This window comes from Paroedura picta, chromosome 3 (genome assembly GCF_049243985.1).
Source record: "Paroedura picta isolate Pp20150507F chromosome 3, Ppicta_v3.0, whole genome shotgun sequence".
In the NCBI taxonomy this organism is placed as follows: Eukaryota; Metazoa; Chordata; class Lepidosauria; order Squamata; family Gekkonidae; genus Paroedura; species Paroedura picta.
This window is the reverse complement of record NC_135371.1, coordinates 146,463,548-146,488,905: the sequence shown is the minus strand read 5'-3', so window position 1 is coordinate 146,488,905 and position 25,358 is coordinate 146,463,548. Positions and strand designations below refer to the sequence as shown.

At 47.0% G+C, this 25,358-nt stretch overlaps 2 protein-coding genes across 5 annotated transcripts in view; one reads left to right on the top strand and one right to left on the bottom strand.

The window, feature by feature from the left end:
• The window catches only part of ADCY6 (adenylate cyclase 6), a 53,420-nt gene extending 41,284 nt beyond the window's left edge, over positions 1-12,136 (top strand). For all 4 annotated transcript variants that reach the window (XM_077328457.1, XM_077328454.1, XM_077328456.1 and 1 more), the window contains exons 17-23: positions 539-714; positions 2,297-2,335; positions 3,649-3,778; positions 5,135-5,398; positions 7,420-7,624; positions 7,940-8,064; positions 9,450-12,136. In XM_077328457.1, coding sequence (XP_077184572.1) covers positions 539-714; positions 2,297-2,335; positions 3,649-3,778; positions 5,135-5,398; positions 7,420-7,624; positions 7,940-8,064; positions 9,450-9,578 — 1,068 coding nt within the window. In that variant the 3' untranslated portion in view covers positions 9,579-12,136. The remainder of the gene's footprint in view (positions 1-538; positions 715-2,296; positions 2,336-3,648; positions 3,779-5,134; positions 5,399-7,419; positions 7,625-7,939; positions 8,065-9,449) is intronic.
• Positions 12,137-12,974: 838 nt separating this feature from the next.
• On the bottom strand, positions 12,975-24,495 carry SPMIP11 (sperm microtubule inner protein 11). Its single transcript, XM_077328486.1, has 4 exons — positions 24,324-24,495; positions 21,432-21,569; positions 18,027-18,171; positions 12,975-13,160 (listed from the first exon to the last, which is right to left on the bottom strand). Exons 1-4 carry the CDS (start codon positions 24,406-24,408, stop codon positions 13,112-13,114), a joined length of 417 nt encoding a protein of 138 aa, XP_077184601.1. The 5' UTR covers positions 24,409-24,495; the 3' UTR covers positions 12,975-13,111.
• Between the last annotated feature and the right edge of the window lie 863 nt (positions 24,496-25,358).

Below are 25,358 nucleotides of genomic sequence, written 5' to 3'. Positions count from 1 at the left end.
TTATCACTTGAAGAATTCTGTTTCCTCTTCTCTTGCCCCCAGAAATGTGGCATGCCTTGATAGCCGGGCAGGGATGACAGTAGCATTTTTGTTTTCCTGGACCTATATGGGTGGGAAAGTGTCTGAAGAGAGGAAAAGAGCATTCTGTAAGAAGAGCCCTGCCAGGTCATATCAAGATCTTACCTAGTTCAGCATCCTATTTCAGTGATTTTATTTATATTTATGTATTTTGGTTTGGATGTCACCCCTCTCCAGAACGTCTCGACATCAGACCATCCTTGTTTTGCCTCCAGACACAGGGCAGCCACAGGGCAACATGGGGGTTCATTGAGCTGTCTGAACCAATAGCTATTGATCTGTTGTCTATGAGTTTATCTGCTGCCCTTTCTAAAAGTCTCCCTAGCCGGAGCTACCGCCATATCTTGGACAGTCATTTCCACCAGCTGGTTATGCCTGCTGTGAAGAGTCAGAGGGGAGAAGGGTGAAGGTGTGCTTTGGCTCTTCTCATGATGTCTCTTTTCCCCCTTCTGTCTTACAGTATTTCACGTATTCTGTGCTGCTGAGTCTTCTGGCGAGTTCCGTTTTCCTGCACATCAGCAGCCTGGGGAAGCTGGCACTGCTGGTGGGGATGGAGGCCGTGTACCTGGCCCTGGCAGAAGGCCCTCAGGGGGTGCTCTTTGACAACTATGACTTGCTGGTGGTTGCTCATGCCTTGTAAGAGTCCCCTTCCTGGCTGTGGGGGGAAGAATTCCAATCTTTACCCCCTTGGTGTGATTGAAAGTGGAGAGGCCTGTCTTCTTTCATTCCCTCTTCATGTTTTACTTTTCCCCAATCAGGGAGTCAAAGCAAGTAATTAAGCTAGAAGCCACAAACCTCGTAAAAATGTGTCATTATTGTTTCATGTAGCTGTTCACAAAGTGATGTGAACCAAAGCCTCAGCCTTGCCCTAGGGATCTTGTAAACAGGGAGATGATAGTGAGGGAAGGTAAGAAAGGCTAAGGTAACAAGGGATGGACTCCTTCAAAAACAGGTGTGAGAACTTAGGTATGTTTTGATTGGGACTGACATCTGAGGGCTTAAGCTGAAGGTCTGTGGTTTTGAACGGGGGTATAGGGGAAGAGTGAGAGAGGTGGTACCTCATCAGTGTCTTGGGTGGAAGTTCTAGGCCTAATGGGCAGCAGGAGAGACCAGGCAGAATCCTTTAAGAAAATGGGAGGCCTTCTGGTGGCTGATGCTCAGTTGCTTGTACGTTTACTGTAACTAAATGCACATGCACAGCCTGCTAGTGGTGGCCCAATGTGAGAGTGGGAGGGGCTTCTAAGCTCTTTTATCCTCTGGCAATTTTTCTGCTGAAAATTGCTCTGTGTGCTGTTGCAGGTACACGTATCTTTTTCTTCCTCTCCTATGTGAAAAGCACACTCTAGCAGATTTTAACAGAAAAGGCCCTGTAAGGGAAAGGGCTATCCTTCTCCCAACACACAGTCCTCCTCCTCCTCCTCATTGTACCCTCCATGGCTACAAGTGGCCTAGTGGGTTTGTGTCTCTGTTGTACTTTTTATTTCACCCTTCCTCCAAGCAGCTTCAAGTGGCATATGTGAAATGAGAGTAGGCTGACAGTATAGCTGGCCCAAGGTCACCCAGCAAGCATTATGGCAGAGTGGAGATTTCTACCTGGATCCTTGTCCAGTCACTGCCCTGTGTCTTAACTCTGAAGGAGCAAAGATCTTGGGTCAGGATAGATGGGAATATGAGTTGATATTGTACATTGCCATGGACAATTTTGAAAGTAAGGGGATGGCATTTGTGTTGGAAGCCAGTCTAAAAATTCAAGGGGAGGAATTTCATGGTCTGACCACTTAAATATGGGAATGATTTCAGCAGCCAAGTTTTGAGGAGGAGAAAACTGAGGTACAAAAAAGGAGGGGAGTCAAAGACAATTAGGCAAAGTAGGATAGAAGCAGAGCATATACTGCAAACCTGGAAAGGAAGGGCTGAGTTTACTCAAATTGTGCAGGAAGAAATTATATTTTGGTAATATCTGAAAATAGGAGACGGTGGAGGAAACAGTGGAGAGGTCCCTCATGAATGTCAGGTCTTTTATGAATCTTCATAATGTTATGTAACCAAAACATAATGCAATCCAGATGTTTCCCCTTGTTCAGTACTAAGGGTTCCAATTCCTGCTCTACAGCTGGAATCTCCATTGACTCCCAGTTCACCAACTCTTCAAGTGTTGAATCAAAAGGGCGTGGTCTGGGTCCCCCTTCTACAAAAACTCTTCCTTTTCCTTCTACAGGCAAACAACTGTCAATGGGACCCAGAATGACCAAGACTGGTAAGTAGGTACAGACATGGACTGAATGGGGGAAAATGTGGTAGGAGTGAAGGGTTCCTAGAGAGGATGTTGAAGTTGCCTTACACTGGGTCAAACCTTTGGCCAGAATTGTCTGCTTTCATTGCAGTGGCTCTCCAGGATCTCAGGTAAGAGGTCTTTCATGACACCTGATCCTTTAAAGTGGAGATGCTGGGGCCTGAATCTGGGACTTTATACATACAAAGCAGATTCTCCACTAGTGAGCCATAACCCATCCCAACACTCCTGGGGGGAATCTTGTGTGTTTATAATTATTGTCTCTATAATTTTGTGTGGTGCCTCCCCCTCCCTTATCCCTTATGATTAAAGGAGACATTTTTTTGCAGAAAGTGTCTTGGCATTACAGTTGGTTAGGAAGATGGGGGAGCTTCACATTCCTTTGGTTGTTTTTGGCTTTGGGAGGAGCAGGGACCCAGGTCTTTAGGTGGCAGGTACTGTCAGTTGTTGTTCACATGATATCAGAGCTTATAGAACTCTATACTGGGTAGACCTAAGTACGTGATGGGTGCTTACCCTCAGGAGCTTAAAGTCTAAACTAAGGCCGTGGAGGCAAGAATGGGGATGGGGGGGAGGAAGATTGCATTGTGTAGAACAGCTAGCAATATGGGACAAATTTGAGAAAATACCTGTGCTTTGACTGAGCTGAAAACTAAAGAGAGGCCAGAAAATTAATGGAAGAAGTGGGTTTTAGGAGAGGGCTGGAAAGGAGAGACCATGAAGGCCAAACATTCCAGGCATATAAAGGGCAGCAACGAAGGATGGACCACTTTCTTCTTGAGAGCAGGAACAAAGTTTGCAGACAAGCTATGGCTCCATCCACATAGTGACAATTCCCCATTGTGCTGCTGTTGCCTCAGTGAATACAGAAGCATCTGCAGAGACATGTTGGCAAGGTTTTGGGGTTCTCCCTACTTTCTTCACTTACTCCTTGTGCCTGCAGTCCCCCCATGAGATTATTAAACCTCTCTTTGTCATGTTGCTAAAGCATAAGAGCAATACAGCATATTACTATTTTTTAAAAGTCAGCAACAAGTCCTTCAGTGGTACAGGGGGTAGGTATGGTGGCTGCATAAGGATGACAACAGTACAATGACACTGATTTGGTCCTGAGGTTCAAAAATGTAAACTTTCTTGACCACATGGTATACTTAAACCACCAATTCTGATCCTTTAGGAAAAACCATAGCAAAGCAAGTCTGGGAAAAGCAGCTGTATGTGGGTGTGAGAGCAAAAAGATAATACCATCTCTTTACTCATCTCCTTTCTTCCCACAGCCAATCAGAAGGGAAGGTGGCCCTGCAGTATATGACTCCTGTCATCCTACTGCTTTTTGCCTTGGCGCTTTATCTGCATGCCCAGCAGGTGGAGTCTACTGCCCGTCTTGACTTCCTCTGGAAGCAACAGGTAGTAAGGAAATAGATTCTACTGTGGAGGTGGTGTTTGGGGTATTGTGGTCTTAGTAGATCCTAGGAAGAGTTAGAGCATGCCTTTTGTACAGCACAAGATACGGCTTAGATCCACTTGAGCGTTTCTGCCAATGGAAGGCTTGTCAATTTGCAGAAGTGATTTCCTCAATTCAGCTTCAGGAGGAAGGAGATAAAGTTGTGCTCCGTGGATAGAAATCCTTTCATCCACTGAAACCCTGCAGTGGATTCATTCCTATGTCTTCTCTGGTTTTCCAAGCCTGCCAAACTGAGGAGGGCTATTGTTATAGTGCAGAAAAGTCAGCACATTTTGAGTCCACCGAGACACCAGTACGCCGTACTGGAGTAAGGAGTTAAAGGACACAGAAGCAGATATGTCGACTATGGGCGCTGGCTTTCCTAATGCTTCTGAAGGGTGCTTGTTTCAGGAAGTGAAATGGGATTCTTCACACACACACACACACACACACACACACACACACACACACACACACACACAAACAAATCCTACTTAGGGGGAAAAAAGCAAAACTTGAACACTACAATGGAGCAGAACCATGAATATACTACACATCATTGTACACGTGAGGCTGTTATGTACTGCACATAAAAATATTATGAAACACAAGTTTTTAGAGTTCATAAGTAGTGATGCTAAGTCTGGGTGATGGATCACTTAGCTTTGATTTAAAAAGCGTTCCTGGTTTAATCAGGCAACATTAAGGGGGGGCAGAAGTAGATGCTATCCTGAGAGAAGCATTCTTCCACAGAGAATGCCTCTTCTAAGATGCTGTTTGCTGTGTACAATGCCATCGAAGCAAAGTGATCTTTCCTTCAGAACTATTTTTATACATATACAAACTGCTTTGTTCTTAAACTCTTACAGTAGATCAGGTGATAACCTTAACAAATGGATATATATAAAATAATTACATCCGTTTTTTTTTGTGTCAGATTTTATGATCACCGCACCATGTTTAAAATATATCAATGTGCAGCCCTATGTAATGTTGTGGAGTTTAAACTTGGTGCAATGTTAAAAGTAAGTTTCTAGCCTTTAAGACTGTGGAGATCAGATTAAAAGTACGGAGATTTGTGTAGTGAAATCAAGGCCCGAAGAAAGGAGTGAAAACGACATCAGTGGCCAAGGATTTGACCGTCAGTGAAAGAGGAAAATAATATATATGCAGAGTTGTTGACTATATAATTTATTCAAGTTATGGAGTCCACCTTGTGTGGGCATGCTCCATAGCACATTGAAAGCTGAGCATTTTAGAGGGATTCCAAGGTCTGTATAATGGATGTCCTCCTTATTTCTTCCCACATCTGTCCCCAGGCTACAGGTGAGAAGGAGGAGATGGAAGAGTTGCAGGCCTATAACCGCCGGCTATTGCACAACATCTTACCAAAGGACGTAGCTGCTCACTTTCTGGCTCGTGAACGCCTCAACGATGAGTTGTACCACCAGTCATGTGAGTGCGTCGCTGTCATGTTTGCCTCGATCAGCAACTTCTCAGAGTTCTACGTGGAACTGGAAGCCAACAATGAAGGTGTCGAATGTCTGCGGTTGCTCAATGAGATCATTGCTGACTTTGATGAGGTAACGTGTATGCATTTTGCCATGGGATTAGTAAGGGTGAGGCACCAGAGGCTACTAAGGAGCCATGAGATTGGGGAGTTCCTAGATTGCACTGCAAGGAGCATGTTTTATGCCGCATGGCGTGGTTTTCCCTAATGTTCCCTGTGCTTCTACCACCCATAGCCTGTGAACAGGTTTTGGACTGAATCCAGACAGTACTTTCTCACTGTGTTGAATTTTTCAGTTGCTGGTGGGATCTAAGAGGCCAAAAAAAAGTCTAGTAAGCAATGCATGCAACAAAGATAGCATTAGAAAAGCAGAGACTTGGTCCAGTGCTCATGGTCCACCATTGGTTGTACTTTCCGTAGGACAGAGCCCCTCACTTTTTCACTGCTCAGTCATTCTGTTTTCCTTGGTTAGGAGCAAGTGTTATTAAAATTGGTTCTACATGGCATTTTATTAAGTGCCAGAGTCCCCATTAAAAACAAAAAAGAAAAAAAGAATGGCAGTGCCTGTCCTGAAAGGCAAGACCTTACTGCATGTTCATTTATTTGGAAGTAAGTCTCACTCAGCCGAAGTTCCACTTCATAGAATCATAGAATCGGGAAGGACCCCATGGGTCATCTAGTCCTACCCCCTGCGCTATATAGGACACTCACAACCCTATCACTCATCCACTATAACCTGCCACTCCCTTGAACCTTCACAGAATCAGCTTCTCCGTCAGATGGCTATCCAGCCTCTGCTTAAAAATTTCCAAAGATGGAGAACCCACCACCTCCCGAGGAAGCCTGTTCCACTGAGAAACCGCTCTGTCAGGAACTTCTTCCTGATGTTTAGACGGAATTTCTTTTGAATTAATTTCATCCCATTCGTTCTGGTCTGTCTCTCTGGGCCAAGAGAGAACAACTCTGCTCCATCCTCTATATAGCAGGCTTTTAAATACTTGAAGATGGTTATCAGATCCCCTCTCAGTCGTCTCCTCTCCAGGCTAAACAGACCAAGCTCCCCCAACCTTTCTTCATACGTCTTGGTCTCCAAACCCCTCACCTCACTTCTTTCTTCAACTGTCTCTTAAATTTTTTATTTTTACTTTAATATTTGTATGCTGCCTTTCCACCCAAGTTATGGCTCCCAAAACAGTGAACAATCAGAACAATGTTAAAATATATAAAACAATTAAACATAAACTCACAAATAGGGAGGAGAGCCAATGAGAGTTAGGGGGGATGTGAATACCAAACAAGAATACTTGCTGGGTGAAGTCAGTATAATAATTATTATTATTATATTATTATTATTATTATTATTATTATTTAATTTTATTTTTGAATCCTGCCCTTCCTAATAGCTCAGGGCAAGTAACAACATGGGTTAGAACACTCAGATTTAAAACCAGAATACATATTAAAACCGCTATATACATTAAATCAGCCCCATTCAGCAGATCTTGGGGGGGGGTTCCAATCTTTCTTGGGGAGACAGGTCTTCCCTCTATTCCAGCAGTTGAACCATGTTTTTGTTGTTCTGTCTGGCCTACCGATAGGCTTGGTGGAGCAGCTGTGTGTTGCAGGCCCTGTAGAACTGGTTAAGGTTCCACAGGGTTCTGATTTCTTTTGCCCCCTTTCCCTTTTAAAGCCTTGTTAAATTTTGATTTCCTTTTAAAATATGCAAAATTGCTGTAGAAGCTGAAGTTGGAGAGGATGGTATTTCTAGGTAACCACATGCCTACTTCAGAACCAGATTTTTCAGAGGAAAAGTACATTTGGAGAGTAGCCCCAGTTCTCTAAAAATAATACAGCTACACCCCCCCCCCAAAAAAAAACAATTCTGGACAAAGCAAATTGCATGTTGACAGGTCAGTGAAAGAAAAGGTATGAAGCTGTGATCTCCCTGCACAGTATAGTTTGTGAGCACAGATAACAGCTATTGGGTCAAAATTCCAGTCATTGTATGTTAAAACTAGAGGAGCAGTCTTGAGCAAAGAGGGCCATCTGGGCATTAATGAAAACTGAAGATTCCTTCCTCCTTACTCTTTGTAGATTATTAGCGAGGACAAGTTCAGGCAGCTGGAGAAGATCAAGACGATAGGCAGCACCTATATGGCAGCCTCGGGGCTGAACGACAGCACTTATGACCGTGAGGGACGCTCCCATATCACAGCACTGGCAGACTACGCAATGCGACTCATGGAACAGATGAAATATATCAATGAGCACTCTTTCAATAACTTCCAAATGAAAATTGGTGAGAGGAGCAGGGAGAAATGGGTTTGAGCCTGTGTCTGTGTGCATGCATTCTGACTGGGACATGGTACTGTTCAATCACAGCCACTCCACAATAGTTATTGGGGTGCAGTGGGGTGTAGAGTTTCAGACTATGATCTGGGAGATTCGGGAGACTCCGGTTTGAACTACCACTCATCTGTGGAGCTCACTGGGTGACCTTGAGCCAGTTATGCATTCTCAACCTAACTTACACCACAGGGTTCTTGTGATGTTTTGCCTGCTCTCTCTTGACTGATCACATCCCCCCCAGCGGTTAACTTTCCCCTTTTTGCAGGGCTGAATATTGGGCCGGTGGTAGCTGGGGTGATTGGAGCTCGGAAGCCGCAATATGACATTTGGGGCAACACCGTGAACGTTTCTAGTCGTATGGACAGCACTGGTGTCCCTGACCGCATTCAGGTAACAGCATCTGTGATGTGGCCTAATTTGGCATGGTTGTTTGCAGGAAGAAGCCACCCCTGATGAAGAGGCAAGAACAAGCAGGTGTGGACAGGTCTGGGCTCTCCATCCTCATGCCACTCTCTGCTCTTCTTGGGGCCATGCTGGCTCCAAAGAGCTGATGCAGTAAGCCCTTCACATCTGAGAAAAAAATACTAAAGTATCTGAAAGAGGAGCAGGAATGCTGAGTTCAGCTCCAACTCCCCAGTTTAGCTGTAGGCAAAGCTTCCACAGCGACACCAGTGTTTTCTATGAAACTCAGAGTAAAGGATGTTTTCCTGAAAGAGGGAAAACCAGGAGCCCCCAGACATCATGAACATGAACAGCATGACATGTAGAAGCCCCTCCCCCCAAAAAAAAGACGTACGTTTGTTCCATCCGGGGATAAATTAATTTATGAAAGCAGGACATGTTAAAGTTGCTGACTTCTGGCCTTGAAGTAATCTTGTCATTTTCACAGTGTTATATCCAGGAGAGCTCCAGGAGGTCTATGAATCTCTGAATGTTCTCGATGCATTAATAAATCTATATTGTTCTCGTGATTAGCCACAGGAACTTTTCCAGTGGCTTATAAGAACTGATATCAGTGTACCTAATTCTCAGCATGGCTCTGTCTCTGTATATTTAAATCCGGAGGTCTGGGTCTTGGAGAGACATAACAGATCTTTCTACAAACCTAGGAAGAGACTCAAGTTTGTGATCAGTTAGACAATGATGCCATGCAACAGATAGCATCAGCCGTACACTATAAGGCTATGCCCATCATCTCAATAACTGAAAACCTTTTTAAAAAGAAGGTGGTAGACAATACTGACTTGGATGTACCAGTGGTCTGTTTCAGTTTAAGGCAGCTTCATGTGTTCAAGGCTGCAATATAGTATTTTTTGAAGGGTTGCATCTGCATGGCTCTCTTTGCTGGCCATTAGAGAATGAACCATGTTGTGATGCAAACCTAAGAATGGCTTTCCTGATCAAGCCAAGATCCACCCTGTCCCATTATCCTGATTCTAATAATAGCCTGCCGGATGCTTCCTTGGAAGACCACCAGCAGTGCATAAAAGCACCAGACTTTCCTTGTTTGTGCCCAGCATCTGGACTTCTACTTCCTTTGAACACAGAAGTTCTGTTTACTTGTCATGGATAATCTCCAAGATGAATCTCTCTCTTTTGTAAAAAAAAAGACAAAAAAACTATCAAATTCAGTGTCTGTCATCATATCCTATTGTCACTAAATTCACCAAACTTCATTGTGTTGTCGTATGAAGTGCTACAGGTATGGAACTCCCAAGCCACCAGCCTGTACCTGAATGTTCTCCTTATTTTTTGCTCTCTCCACTTTTGCCTAGGTGACCACTGACCTTTATCAGGTATTGGCAGCCAAAGGTTATCAGCTGGAGTGCCGTGGAGTCATCAAGGTTAAAGGCAAAGGTGAAATGACCACCTATTTCCTGAATGGAGGTCCATCCCTCAGTTAGCAAGAGCCTTTGCTATGAAAGGACATGTTTGGCTGGGCTCAAGCAGCATGGGGTGAAATGGTTCTCCATGCACCCTCTCTTCCCCCTCTTACTACTTGCTGCGGATTTTAGATATGCCCTCTAAAAGGGAAACCCCCCTATACCCTTGAAACGGGATCTTTGATGGTGTTGAAAAGAGGAAACGTGGGTAGGGGGGGATCACTTTACCCCATAAGATACTTTTTTTATTTTTAATTTATTGGGAGCAAAGCCTAATTTGGAGTGCCCCCTTTTTGGGCCCATGTGGGGTGCTATTTTGGGGGTTAAAAAGAAGCGAACCCTTTGATGTAAACTTTGTGTCTCTCCTGGGTTCAGTCCCAGAAACCCAGAGAGGGGAAGTTGCAACAGGGGATAAATGACCCACCTTTTCCTGTTTCTGGACCTAGAAAGCTCATGTTTGCTTTTATTAGAGAAGGTGGGTCTGGGGGGCGGGGGGTATGCCTTGATCCAGAGTTGCCTGGATGCTCTTGAGAGGAACCTTTTCTCTTTTGTGGTGCCCTTTGCCGAGACTTCCAGGAAGCGCAGCAGCAGCAGCATGGTTCCAGTCAGGGAGGCGGCTTGCCTCCTAACGCAGTTCCGTTGTTGCCCTCTGCTGCACACTCACACCGCCCCGCCACTCCCTCCCTCTCTCACGCACTGTGAAGTTCAGGAATGTATTTTTCCCTTTGTTTTTTGGATTGGATTTCCTTTTTCTTTTCGCAGGGGAGTGTTGTCATTTGGGGTTCAGTTATTTGCCAATTGCTTTGTCCGGCTGGAATTAAAAAGACTGGGGACAATGGCTGGGATACCCCAAGAAGTGGGAATTGGGGTTGTGGTTTTGATGCCAAAGAGAAGGCAGGGAAGGGTCCCGATTCCCTCTACCTTTCCCTGCCATCCCACCTCCCGTATTAGCCAGGAGAAAAGTTATCTTGACCTGTGGAGATGCAACCTGCCTTAGGTGCCTGAAGCCGGGAGAAGATGGTTCTGGCCGCAAGAGGACCTTGTGGAAAGGGAACATCATTTCTTCTGTTGGGCTCCCAGTGGGGCATTCCATAACAGGAGCTCTTTGGGGGGAATTGGACTTTTCTACTAAGTGCCAAGACATTTCCCCTTGTTGTTCTAAGTTTCTGCCATCATTCTCCAACACTCGATTCATACCTTTCATCCTTCTGTTCTCATGGGGGGGGGGTTGGGAATCTTCCCCACGTTTCCCCCCTCCCACAATCGCTGTAGCTCTGGAAAAGCTATTGGAGAGAGGTGCTGTGCAACCCAGTCTTTGCCCCCCCTTCCATTAGCTGGGGTACGAACACTAATGTCTGCCAGCTGTTAGGAACAGGAACTTGGGCGCTCCAGTGAATGCTTGCCATGGCTTCCGTCAGGCTCTTTGTCTCATGTGACGTTCTAATGGGGTGGGATGAAAAAAGAGTCACGTGGCAGTAAATTGTTCTCACTTGGCTGAATTCCAGTGCTTGAGGTTGGGGAGAAATTAGCACTGGGGTTAATGACTGGGGAAGCCGCACAAGAATACTTGATCTTAGACAACAGAAACTGCAGTCAATGGCCTTCTGCAAGACCTGCAGAGTCATTTCACCATTGGTAGCCTCCAGTCAGTGGCAGGAAGTGTACACTGCAGAAGCCGTGGTGGGAGTAAGTGACTCTGTGGTTGCCGCTTTGAAAATATTCCATTTGCTGATCACTGGACTAGCTCCTATAAGCAAGCAGACTCTTCAGACCTCTACCCTTGTTAGGGTTTGATTGTTATCTTTCCCTTTTATGGTGGGAATGGGACTGTAAGCACTGTGTTGGCTCCGATTTCCTTTCTCCAGAGACCCCGCACCAGGCTCCCATCTCATCGGCAGCTCGGGACTTGAGCTGGTTCCAAACATTTTAAAGAGACGCATACCTTTCCCGTTGTTTTGGTCTTGAGTCTAGTTAATACCAATAAAACACAGTCACACCCATATCAAGTGGGATGCCATTATCAATTTAGATACTGGTACTCAGATTCCTTGAAAATGTGCTTTTGTCAATCATGACATTTAATCAGGAGTATTCAACCCATGGAGGGGCAAGTAGGGCCAGTTATCCCTTAAAACAAGATGAAGGAAGGGTGGTGGGGGGGGAAATAAAGTGCTTTATTGCAAAGGGAAAAAAATCCTTAAGTGTTTCTTTTAAAGGGAGAAAGCAAGTTTTGGATTTTTTTTTAAAAGTTCTTGATGGCTAAAACCATAAGCTTTTATTACTTTACATTCTTTTAAAGGGTTTTTTTTTTAATGGGCAGAAACTGTCCCTGTGCATAGTTTGCATGGATTATTGATGCCTTTCTTGAGGAAGGCTATGCAAAGAAGAGAAAAACAAGGGTTTTTTGGACGTTTACCCCCCTCCCATCTCCCCACTCCTTATAAGGCTAGTACTAAAATGGCTCTGTTGTGTTTCTTGGGGGTGATGTGTGAATGGAATGGGCGATTATGGCACTTATTTGGTACTTTCTTCCTTTTGCGTGTATATATAAATTATATATTAAAAATCACTTTCTATTATGTTGTGTCCTTCTTTTTGTCTCCCCCTTACCCATCAGGTGGTAGCAGCTGCTGACAATTACGATTTATTAGGGTGGTCACTGAGTTCTGGTGAATCTGTTCGCTAATTCTCTATACACATGCACACAAATGCTTCTGAAGAAAAAGGTATAGTTTATGTTTTCAGAGGATACTCACATGTTTCAGCTGGCACATTCTTAGGAGATATTTCTTCCTTGTTAAGGAAGGCAAAAGAAACTCCTTGAGGGAGATCAGCAGAGTGTAGCTTTTTTATCCTTGACAGCATTACTAGAGTTTCACGGTGTCTCCAGTTGTGCTGTTTTCCGCTCTGAGTGGAAGGCGGGTGGTATGCATGTGGATGTAAGGGAGGACACCATTCATTTTGTCCTGAGCCATCCCAGATCTGAAACTGGCCCTGCCTTGTCAGTAGAGCATATTAATTGCCGACAGGATGGACTAGGTAGCTCTGTTCCTATCTATGTAATTCCCATTCTGTACTCTAGTGCTTTGATAAAATATGAGACAAGGTTATTATGCAACTGAACGGAAACCAAAAATAGTCTGTAATCTCTAAATTCAGTTTCTGAAGCTGGTTTTTCATAGCAAGTTAAGGAATTACTGAAGCTGCTCCTAAAATCTTCTATCTGTCTTTAGCAAGAGACGAAGGAACCAGTTTTATCAATCTTTCAACTTTCTTTTTAGTGAGGAAAAAAAGATTTTGGTAGGAAAAGTCTGATGTTCAGTGCTGAGGTGAATGTCTGGTTTTTGAATGGTCATATGTTCTCATCCCCCCTCTCCCATTTTGTACCCCAAAAAGAGAGAAGTCAAACCCACAGAAGACTATACTGACTTCCTTTTTATTGGCATAGCTGGTGCTAAGGAGTCATAACTTGGAAGGAGGGGGGGCGGTTTGAAGAACAATTCTCACATGATCCCATGCAAGTTGAGTTTGTGTGATGGCTCCAAACAAAGTTCTCAAAACAAGCTGAAAAGTGGGTCACTGAGCATCATATTCTCCACGAACCTACAGCAAAGAGCAAGGGTGTTACTTTAGCTTTCCCTTCCTTGTTGTTCTATGGTCTAGCAAGTATGTTTCGAGGGCTGTCAGTGCCTTGCGCAACACCTTGATAGGAATCAGCCCCAGGGCACATTAAAGTGTTTCTAGTATGAACTTATCTAGGGCTGCAGTACTAACAATGGACATCCTTACCCATTCTATGGTTCCTCTATATATTTGTGAAACAGCCTCGGGGGTGGAATATGTCCGGTCGTTCGAGTTGAAATAGGGCCAATCAGGGTGCAGCTTGCTGGCTGCACCCTGATTGTCCCTGCCCCTACACCTCCCGTCCTCCCTCCCTGGACGCTAGCCACATGCCTCTCAGACATGCCAGAGACAGAGATACACACACAGAGCCCTGCCAGACTGAACACGAGCCCTATCAGTCCTGCTGTGAGGGAGGCAGAAAGAGACACAGAGCTGCCCCAAGCTGCTGACAAAGAAAGAGCTGCCCCTGCTGCAATGGGGGGGGGGGAGAGCTTCCCCAAACTGCACACTCAGCCCTCCTTCCCTGCTATGAGGCACACCGAGATACGCACCGAGAGATCTGCACCTCCTGGTGTCCCCTGGGTCCTAGTGCCCATTGCATTCCTGCTTGCAAAGGCCTTTCTTGCTAGTCTTTAATCCGCTCCTGTGGAGCGGATTCAATAAAGCAGTAAGGGTTGGTGGGGAGGAGTTAGGGCGGGACCTGTCCGGAATAAAAACTCTGAGGAGCGAATCAGGAGCCGCTTTGCGGCTCCTAATTCACTCCTCAGAGTGGCAATCCAGAGCCAAGTGGCCAATTGGGAGGCGCGCTTTGTGCACCTCCCTATTGGCCATTTGGCCCGTCTCGAGGACCGCCCGCTGCTAACTCCACACTCCTCCCATCTGCCATCCTTACCTTGCCCCACGGCGCTGGCCTCCGGGGAAAAAACTTCCCCTCACCACACTGCCTGCCCTGCCCCGGCTACATGGCTACACACGCCACCCCAGCCCTTCCCACCCCCACCCCGAGCGTCCGTTCCCGCCCGCCACAGCCCACCCTGCTCGACGACCAACATCCCCAGCCCCCGAAGGCCGTGCCTTTCCCACCCCCCCCCCACTTACCGCTCCCCGGTTCCCCGCCTTTTGCCGAGATTCCCCACTGCTGCTGCCGCCCCAAACCTTCCGCCGCCGCCTCCTCGCTTCCAACGCCCTTCGCCGCCGCCGCCCAGACAACATACCACCAACTAAAATGGCGACCCTAACTTGGAGCACGCCAGCGAGCCGCTCCACAGTCCACGCCACGCTGCCACCGCCGCAGCTGGGCCGCCACCCCCATGGCGCGCCTCAGGCCCAGCCACACAACAACGTCGACGAAGCTCCCGGCCGCTGAGGAGCCGCCAGTGCCGCCCGAACGTACGCCGCTTCCCCGCAATCCGGCCCCAGCCCCGCTAACACCTTCCGCGCTCCGCGGGGAGAAAGGCTTCTGCGGCCCCACGCACGCCGCAACCAGCCTCGCTGGCCCGCAGCACACCGTCCAGGCCTACGCAGAACCCTTGGGGAGTCCGCAGGGGGAGGGCACTGCCATCTAGTGCCCATTTTATGTTGAATAAAATGGGCTTTAAATCTAGTTGTTAATAATTTGATTCCAGGATTGTAGCCATTTTAGGCTGCAGCAGATAAACCAAGGAATGTCTTGAAGGATCTTAAAACCTGACCACTCGCTCTTACTCTTACCAAAGCCTGATCTTACCTGTGTCATAAACAAAGTATGTACCTTCCTTAGGGGGGGGGGAGCTATCTGGCCAAGGGTCCCCATCCTTTTTGAGCCTGTGAGTATCTTTGAAATTCTAACACAGCCGCAATACATTAGTCAGCTTTTAAAGTGCCACAAGGCACCTTAAAGCTCCAGATGTCCATGGACTACAATTCCTATGAGCCCCTGCCAATGTTTGCCTTAAAGCATATTTCTCTCAAGCTGTAATGTAAGAGTGATTCATTGAGGCAGTGTTCCCCAACCCCTGGGATGCGGACCGGTACTGGGATGTGGGATGTGGGATGTGGAGCCCCCAGTACCAGGCGCAAATGTGCAGGGGCGACAGCTCCGCACCTCCACCCGCAAGTGTGCTGGCACCCGTGCCTCCCTCTCCCCCCCAGTCCCCAGCCTGACAAAGGTTGGGGACCACTGCTTTGAGGTACTATCCTGAGGCCACTGACAGAGTCCTTAAAATCCCACAACAATAGTTGCTAACTCCCATGCTGGGAAAATCCTGGAGATTTGGGGGTGCGGCTTGGAGACAGTGAGGTTGGGGGAGGGAAAGAATCTCGGTAGGATGTCATGCCAATGAGTCCACCCCTCCACAGAAATGATTATCTCTGCCCCACTTGGCTTTACTTCCATCAGACCGTGATCTTTCTTGTCCCTCAAACAGCATAGCATGAGCCTGCCTTGTTAGGAACTATCTGGCCGATCCAGGAATCCTCAGCCTTTTTGAGCCAGTGGGCACCTTTGGGATACTGGCACAGCCACAAAATGGCTGCCACAAGAAGTGGAATGAACCACGCAAGGGCTACTGAAGCATACCTTCTTTGTGCTGTTGTGACTGCCACTGCCAAACCTCTCCCCGCCACCTTAGACAAGCCCCACCAAGGCAGCAGCCAGAGCTGCTCAGGGGTCTGGAAGCACTGGGGACTGGGTAATTCTCCCCCCACACAAGCAGCACTGGCAAGGCCGCAGCTGGGTCTGCTTGAGGCAGGGGCTAGTGGGGGCTCCCTCCCCCCCCCCACCATCACCCACAGTCTCATGCCCTCTGGCCTCCCTCCCAGCTCCTTCTTACCAGGCTGGCACTTCTTCCATATGGAAGAACTTGGAGGGGGATGTGGTCAGGGGCGGGACAATCTTCCTAATTGGCTGTTCATTGTAGGGCCGGCCAATCAGGGATGGGACATTCGGGACAGCCTATCTGATTGGTAGGTGATGAGTCCCAACTCCTCCTAGCATCCTCTTAACTGTTTTATTTAGAAGAAGAAAAGCTGGTTCTTATATGCTGCTTTTCCTGAAGGAGGCTCAAAGCGGTTTACAGTCACCTTCCCTTTCCTCTCCCCACAACAGACACCCTGTGAGGTGGGTGAGGCTGAGAGAGCCCTGATATTACTGCTTTGTCAGAACAGCTTTATAAGTGCTGTGGCGAGCCCAAAGTCACCCAGCTGGCTGCACATGGATTAGGAGCAGGGAATCAAACCCGGCTCACCAGATTAGAAGTCCGCACGTCTAACCACTATACGAAGCTGGTTCTTTATAGAGGTTCAGATGTTCACAGCCCCTAGCAAGGATGGCCCAGGCTAGCCCAATCTTGGTAGGTATTGAAAGCTAACTAGTGTCAGCCCTGTTCACTATTTGAAAGGAAAAACCACCAAAGAAGTCCAGGGTTGCTACAGAGAGGCAGACAATGGGAAACCGCTTCTGCTTAACTCTTGCTGTGAAAACCCTATGGCAGGGGTAGTCAAACTGCGGCCCTCCAGATGTCCATGGACTACAATTCCCAGAAGCCCCTGCCAGCATTAGCTGGCAGGGGCTTCTGGGAATTGTAGTCCATGGACATCTGGAGGGCCGCAGTTTGACTACCCCTGCCCTATGGGGTTGCCATAAGTTGTAACTTGATGATACTTTCCACTTCCAATCTTCAGAGACATGTTAGTGCAGGGGGACTACTGTTGTTCAATACAGCCCCTTATATTTTATAGATAGACTAGGTGGAAAGGCCACTTTAAACGCAGACTAGTGGCGGGGATGGCCTTCCCACCACCAGCGCTCACCATGGGAGTGTGGGGAGAGGGGATGGAGAGCAGTGCATTGCAGTGCACCCCAAGGCTGCCTATAAAGCAGGGCTCACCACCACATCCAGCACACTGCTGGCGCCATGTCCTCAGGGTGAGTGTTGGCTGGGGGGGGGGGGCACCAGGCAGCCTGCCTCTGGTGAATGAGGGGGTAGTGGCTTCAAGGTTGTGTGGCTCCCATGCGGCAAAAGTGAGCATCCCTGCTGGCTGTTCCTGCACATTGCCCCCGTGGCCTCAGCTCTCGGTGTCCGCCCTCACTACGGGAGCAAGGGTTCCTGGTGCCCCCTTGCCCAGCTGGCTGGGCATACAGGCAGGGGTCCAGACAAAGGCGAATTGTGGAGTCTCCTAGAGGCCTGGGGGCAGTAGGGGTGGAGCAGCTTGCACAGGTGGGCTGTCTCTGTGTGGGCGAGAACACAGGACGACCTCAGCAGGGGGCAGGAAGCAGCAGCTCAGACCTGGCCATGGTGCAGACGGAGCTTTCCCAACCCCAGCAGCAGCTAGGAGGCAGGCACGGCCTCCGCTGCATTCCAGCCCTCTGATTGGCCCTCGGGGGAAGGCCCTCCCTCCCCAGGGCCAGCACATCATGAGACATACCCTGCATGTTTTATTTTATAGGAAGGATGATGATGACGACAGACAGACAGATGCTAGTTTAATTTCTTTGCATTTTTGCATAACAAATCTTGACACTACAAATGTAGGTCTGGCAGCTACTGAACGTGGCAATTCTGTATCTCGTCTTTGTGACCCCTCAATAGATTTAGCCAAAATGACCTGCAAGTGGACACTGCTGTTCAGACTTTCTCTGCCCACTGCCTACAGTAGCTAGTGGGCGGGGGTGGTGAGGAAACCTAGCACAATAATCCCGTATTCTTTTCCTAGATATTGCAAAAGAGATGCAGAGAAGGGATTAGGATTGTGGTTGTTGTTGGCGGCTGTACATCCATTGCAACATTTCAGCCTGGCCTTGTTGAAGGATTATATCCATCCCCCTTGACTTAAGGGGCTCATTCTCTTCCTCTACTTCATGCTCACTTGGTTATGGGGCTCTGCAGCAGAGGATGCCTTTGCACTTTCATCCATGGTGTGACATCTTCTGGCTTGACTGACGGGTCACTTGGCAGCCACCAGCCAATATCTTGTCCACAGGTCATTGGTACCCTGTAGATTTGATTCGGGTCTAGAAAAGGAAGGATAGTTTATCCTGTTAGAAGGGAGAAAGCAAAAGTAGTCTGCAAGTGAGAGAACAGGGAGACTGGCCTACAATGCTTAGCCAAAATATTGTCACAGGCATGAGTTCAAGCCACTGTGTCAGAACATAATCTCAGTGTGTGATCAGGAGGATATTGTGCCTGTTATGCTTTCCCTGAAGGCAGTTTTGTCATAGCCCCTAAATAAGGGGAAATTGTTGCATTAGGGCATATGGCATTGGGATAGGGAAGCATCTACATTACTTTAAAGCTTGAGTAATTAATATGAGCAAAGCAACAGAAAAGGAAGCATGTGCATGATCTCTGGCTAATTTGTGTCTTCCAGCTTCTATTCCAGTTCATTTAACTTTCCCACCTACAATCACATCACCTTTCATATATTTCCCAACCTTGGGCACAAATAATTACCAGGTCCCAGTTCTCTTATCCACCAGACCTTCTGTTCACATGCAGTCAGAGCCAACCCCCATCTGTAGTGGCATTTTGCAGAAGATGGTTGGAATTTTGAGGAGACAGTGGTGAGCCCACAGATTTCATTTGTGCCCCAAGATGCCCTGTTAACAAGTCAGACCCGAAAGGGTTACTGGTCTTGGAGCTCTTCCTCCCCCTGCAAAATAATATTTTCTTTGCTAAATGTTCACCTGTCCTTCACTGATGCACATAAGAAGTGGGTTGTTTAGAGCAGTGGTCCCCAACCTTTTTATCACCGAGGACCGGTCAACACTTGACAATTTTACTGAGGCCCAGGGGGGGTAGTCTTTTGCCGAGGGAAGTCGCCGCAGCCTGAGCCCCTGCTCCACTTGCTTTCCCACCGGCGCCCCTGACTTCCTGCCACCTGCTGGAGGGCACTGCCAGAAGCAGCTGCACAGTGCCATGCCAAGGGGGAGCCCCAGCCATAGCGGCCTCTGGAGAGCACCAAAGGTGAACCGGCGGCAGAGTGGCAGGGCAGCCCCCGAGGCAGCAGCCCGGGAGGAGGACAACAAGGAGCCGTGGCCCGGTACGGACTGATCCACGGACCGGGGGTTGGGGACCACCGGTTTAGAGGTTAGCTTCATGAATCTGTCACTGGAATGTGGGGCGTTTGGGAGTTCTTTGTGTCAGGTAAGTTGGCCTTGGAGTGTATATCTCCTTTCCAAGGCCAGGTATAGAGATGACATACATAAACATGACTAAACATTTAGAATAGTATTTAAGTTCCAGAGACATAAGGATTTTTCTTTTTTCTTCTGAATCTCAGCTTGGGCTCAAGAGCAGCGCACATCAGCCAACATCTGGAGTCTGCCCACTATCATTCAGGGTTCCTGCAGTTGAAGGGGCACAGGTATACGCTCTGCTAATTCTTTTATTTTGTTGCTATCACACTATTATAGAGATTACAATAAAACTCTTTTCCTTCACCACTGGTGTGCTTATTGTTGATTGGTGGAGTTCTTCAGGGGGCGATTCTCTCCCCCATATTGTTTAACATCTACATGTGCCCTCTAGCCCAGCTGGTCCGGAGCTACGGGCTGGGTTGTCACCAATATGTGGATGACACCCAACTCTATCTCCTAATGGACGGACAAATGGACTCCTTCCCCCCAGAAACATTTGCCAGATGTTTGGAGGCAGTGGCTGGATGGCTCAGGTCACAAAGGTAGCCCAAATGGCGTTTTTTCATCTGCGCCAAGCGTGGCTACTAGTGCCCTATCTGTCCTCTGAACTTCTGGCCACAGTGATCTATGCAAAGTTCACTTCAAGATTACTGTAACTTGCTCTATGCAGACCTACCCTTAGCTCTGACCCGGAAATTACAGCTGGTACAAAATGCGGCCACGAGGGTCCGCACTGGTACATCTTGGAGGGTCCATATTCAGTCGGTGTTACATCATCTGCACTGGTTATAGTCTGTTTCCGGATCAAGTTTAAGGTATTGGTTTTAACCATGACGGCTATATGCTGCTTTGGCCCTGTGTATCTATGGGGCCGCTTGTTTGCCTATGCCCCCCACAGGGCACTCCACTCTGTGGGTATGAATCTGCTGGTGGTCCTGGGACATTCGCCTGCCCTCGACTAGAGCCAGGGCTTTTTCAGCCCTGACCCCAGCCTGGTGGAATGAACTCCTGGGAGAGCTGTCGGAGTTGTCAGCTTTCCACAGGGCCTGCAAGACGGAGCTCTTCCGCCAGGCATATGATTGAGGCCGAGTTGAGGTCTCGGAGTTACCATTAGGGGATCCCCTAGAACTAGTGAGACCAGGGCCCTTGCTCCTAATGAAAGAGCTCTTGACTGCAAGCTGGACAGGGGGGAGATGAGGAGTTAACTCTAATCTTTTAACATGTTGGGGATTTTAAGGGTTGGGTTGTTTTTTATTATTTTATCGTAAGCCGCCGTGAGTCTTTGAGAGCGGCGGTATATAAGTTAAAGAATAAATAAATAAACATGCAAACAAATAAATAAATAATTGCCCTCGAATCCCTTGGGGGGAAATAATCTCTTTGCGTCTTCGCAAAACAACACCTCACAAGCCAAAACCTTTGGAGATGGGGGAATATTAACTCTGCAAGCCAATACAGATTTGTTCCGTGGACTTAGTCCCACACTCCATGCAAGTTTCACAGTATTAGACTGCACCCATGCCGTGTCCTTGGAAGTGCTTAGCTGCAATTTCAGGTAATCTACAACACCAGTCAGTGAGGCGTAAGTAGACTTAACAGCATGGCTTATTCCTACTGAACTTGTAATTGCAGGGCAAAAGGATTCAGAACAAGAAGCTCCCGCTAGTCCAGAGCCAAGAGCAAGTGTCTTCTGCCAGGCTGATTTATTTTGGTAAATAAATGTAATGCAGTTTGCCAGATGACTGACAAGGTGCCATAAGGAGCTGTTTCCTATGTTCTGCTTAGATCCTTGTGGCACATCATGTCAGTTGCCCTCTTCAGAAACCCCAGATGGACCCATCTTCTGCTGTACACGTGAAGTTGCATCAGGGCACTCCTCTGTCATGATTAGATTTGTCTTTGCTCATTGGGAGCAACTCTCCAGGAGCAGCTCTCTTTCAGCACTTACTGCCAGCACTTACTGCCACTTAGCTTTGAAACCCAAGAACTGAGTCTGGGACCAGGTGCTCTGCCAGTGAGCCACCAGCTCACGCCTTGTCCACAAAAGTGGAATATGTCCTCAAACACCCTGGAGAGGCCCTTGTGCTTGTGGGGGCAGATCTCACCCACCTGCATTTGGCGTTTTTTTTACATACATTTCTTGAGCTGCCTCCGTCTGACAGCCTCTCGATACCTGACGTTGCTACCGTAGTGCTCTGTGCTGTCATACCCTCCAGTTCCTATAGGTGGCAGTTTTGGGTAGAAAAGCTCCAGTTTGGGTTGCTCTGTCCCCACTGAAGATAGGAGAGAAAAAACATTAAGGGCATCCTGGAAGACAAAAGACCACAAAGTGCAAAGCAGATGGACGAGTCTCTTTCTCATCCTGCTGGATGTAGTTCCTCTGCCAAAGCTAAGCAGGGCTGAGCTGGCATCTGCATGGGAGCCTGCCTAGGAACCCCAGGGACACCCCTCTGAGTTCCAGTGAATGCTGGGGTGCAAATTTAAGGGGTCTGCAGATCAAGCTTTTGAAACTCAGCCAAAATGTAATTCATAACTTCAGTTTATGGATCAAATAAATGGATTGTATCACTGGTAGGGCAGTCTTCTAACTTTGGTGTACAGGTCTTAGTCTGAAATGAGCCTGCTCTTCAGAGACAGTTCATTGTGCTACCAGTTTTCAAATAAAAGAAATCCCAAAAGCCAGAACATGTCAGAGAAAATGCTACGCTGGACAACCACAATGTCAACTGTTTTAGGCCTTCTAGCACCATTCCAATCCAAGCGGCAGTCTAAGGGTACAATCCAGTGATTGCTTTATGAACAAAAATGTGCTCTTTTTGTAACACTAACCTAAGCCTACTAAGTATGTGCAAACTGCAGGACCTGCAGAGGTAAGTCTTCTTGCAGAATCATCTGGGGGGGGGGTGTTGGGGGGCCCAGTTTGAACAAGGGCACCCTGCAGAGCCCACTAGTCGGCAGCTATTCCAGTGGTCCCTTTCCCTCACCTTGGAAAGGGGAATCAAAAGGGAGGATTTAAATGGCTGCTGGCCATTTAAATGTAACAACTGATTAGTGAACAAATGAAGCAGTTAAGTTTAAATGGCCGGCAGCCATTTTAGAGGCATAGCTGCTGTATAAAAGCCTAAACTTTTATTTGGATCAGCTACACTGCTAGCCAAAGCAGGTTAGAGAATCTGCATTTGAATTAGAAAGTACCAGTAAGGTATTTTTGTTTTTGGTTTGTTGTTCAGTTTGGATGAACCTCGACAGAGGAAAAGGTCTCACACTGGCCAAGTTGTAGAAAGGGGAAACCAGGTTCACAGGGAAAAATTAGTACAATTACAAAGATTTCCTCTTCCACTATACAAATATAGACAGTGATGGTTTTGCTGAACTTGCAACAACAACAACAAAACTCTATCTACTCATTTACCAAAAGTTTTTAACTATAACTATAACTTCACTAGTAATCAAAATTGCTTTTATCCAACCATGTGGGTATGGAGCTCTGATTTTTTCCATGTTTCTTACAGTTTCATCAGCTCCTTCCAGCCTCCAAAAATGTAATTTCTGGTGGATAGGACCCATTTGGTACTCTGTGTGGATTGAGGTGCTGCAGGGTGGAGACAAAAAGGAGTTTGTGCAGGTCCAATCATGGGATAGAGAAGGGAGGCTGGGATTTCATCCCCTGCCTCATCCTCACTGCAGCATCTCAGCCCCCACACAGCATTTCTTTTGTGCAGGTCCTGCAGCTGGCCATGAATGATCTTTCAGGATCACAAGGGAATGCCAAAGCAGAGGAGTGCAAGAAATTTCCATGCATCTGTGTCCACATGCCTGAGTGCAGGCCTCTAGGCATTTAGGTCTTGCAATGTTGAAAGTACTCTGCAGTTATTTCATTAACCCACTATTTCATGGCAACAGTGCCATTGCTTAATATGAGAGTGTGGAATGCTTAATATAAGTAACCCTGTTGGTCTTAAAGGCACCACTGGACTCTGATTTAACTGGACTCTGATTTAACAATGCCAGAATTATGTACTTTCACTACTTTCAGTAAGGGAATCCAGGAACACAACAAGTTTTTCCTAGATGGGAAGAATAAGGAGCCAACAAATTACATCAATTTTAATGTAAATGTGGGAGACAGAATAGATGGCCAGAGCTATCTCTGGCTGCTGCATAACTATGGAGCCACTAGTCCACGCCCTGTAGGGTTTTGGCTATGTGGCAGTTGTCAGGGGAAAGTCTTTTCTTGGCTTTCTGTAGTTGCAACCACATCAACATCCCTAATAACTGCACCGCTGCATTTCTCTGAAAAGTCATCAGGAGATAGCAGGGACATGGCAGACAAGGCTGCTAGAACCAGTCAGGAGTCAACAAGGAAGGGCTGAGCCAAATGTCTGCACAGCCCAGCAGCAAGAAGAGGGGTAGTGTCCCAGTTCACCCCCCCCCCACTAAAGATGAGAGATTCTGTAGATTACTTCCAATAAGCAGAAGCAGAAGAAGAAAAACTTCAGCTAGTAATTGGATCCTGTGTATCCTTACAAATGCGCTAGAGGAATTCAACCCCTTTGAAACACAAAATTGCATTAGGAACACAGTGGGATACTGTAAGTATGGCTCTCAAGAATTTAGTCTGAATTATTTCAAAGGGTCTAAAGTTGGCATATGTCCACAAAGGAGAGCATTCTAGCAAGTGTGTGATGACCTTGGAGACAAGCTAAAGAGACATATTGGCTCCCTTTGGTTTAGAAAAAAATGGTTCAAAACAAAGACACTTTGCCAAGACCCAAAAGAATGAAATGCCGCCTCCTTCCCCTCTAATCTCAGTAGGGATGGAAAAGAAATAACAAACATGTCTCTTAAAGAATGTCAACTCTCACAGAGAACAATTTCTCAGGGTTTCCTGGGAGGGAGCAGTGAACATCAAAATGGTTAACGGTTTTAGTGGAGTCATACTGAAAAGAATAGTTACTGCTGCTGTATCCCAGGGTAGAAAGCATTTTTGTTTTCCATTAAGTAAACACTTTGGGGAAATTGCTTACCTGCAACTTCACGTTTTGCAAACTCTAGTTTTTTCTGTTGAAAGGGTTCCCGGTAACCCATATAAGTTAATCCAAAGAAAGACATTCTCCTATCTTACAGGCTCAACCATCACCACAGCCTCCCAACTACAACCGCCTCTTTTGAAGTGTGTTTACTTTGTTACCATGGAGATGTACGTCAGCCTCCAGTGATATTTTCTTAACCAATCAAAATACAAGCAGCTATTGTGACATCTTTAAAAAATGCTTGGGCCTCCACAATAGCTTGTAGACTTTTTCTTTACAACAGATGTGAGCTGCTCAACCCCTAAGAATACAATCCTGTGCAATACTTACCTGCAAATGAACTCTGGTGAACATAGTGGGATTTTGTTTCCTAGTGCAGGGGTAGTCAACCTGTGGTCCTCTAGATGTCCATGGACTACATTTCTCATGAGCCCCTGTCTGTGTTTGCTCATGGGAATTGTAGTCCATGAACATCTGGAGGACCACAGGTTGACTACCCCTGTGACCTAGTGAACATACATAGGATCACATAATGAATGAAATTGATACTTTCTTCCTACCCCCATTCCACAAAATTTCATTTCTAGAGAATGGATTTGAATCTGCAGCTGAACGATTGTCGTCACAGATGATCTGATGCTTGTCCTAATCTAGGGAATTTCCGCACGGAGGGGAAAAATGCGAGTGGCTTCCTGCTGGCAAATGTGGGATGGTATATCTTGCATTTGCAAACCTCCTCATGGGGAGACCCCTCCCGTGTTTTCCCTCTGCCCTGTCATGGCTTTTTGCCTCCTGGCAAGCCAAACTTCTCCCTCCTTGCCTTGTCAATCACAGCATGCCACTAATCACAGCACAGCAGTTATCTCGTGGACTGAAACTTTCTCCCCCACCACACGCCAAAATTATTTTTTTAATGCACTTCCGTGTTGCTGCGCAGTAATGCCCAAACATATATGCATCTTTAATAAAATCAACACTGCTCTGCTGCTATGAAGAAACGCCAGAACAATACAGCATTCCCCCCTGTTG

Excerpts from the sequence above, each read along its gene's own strand:
- SPMIP11 (XM_077328486.1), bottom strand. The coding sequence starts at position 24,408 with ATGTCTTTCTTTGGATTAACTTATATGGGTTACCGGGAACCCTTTCAA. Across the intron at positions 18,172-21,431 it reads ACGGAGGCAGCTCAAGAAAT|ACCCGAATCAAATCTACAGG; the intron begins GTATGTAAAAAA and ends TTCCTTTTCTAG. Across the intron at positions 13,161-18,026 it reads CTGCAGAGCCCCATAACCAA|GTTCGTGGAGAATATGATGC; the intron begins GTGAGCATGAAG and ends TCTTTGCTGTAG.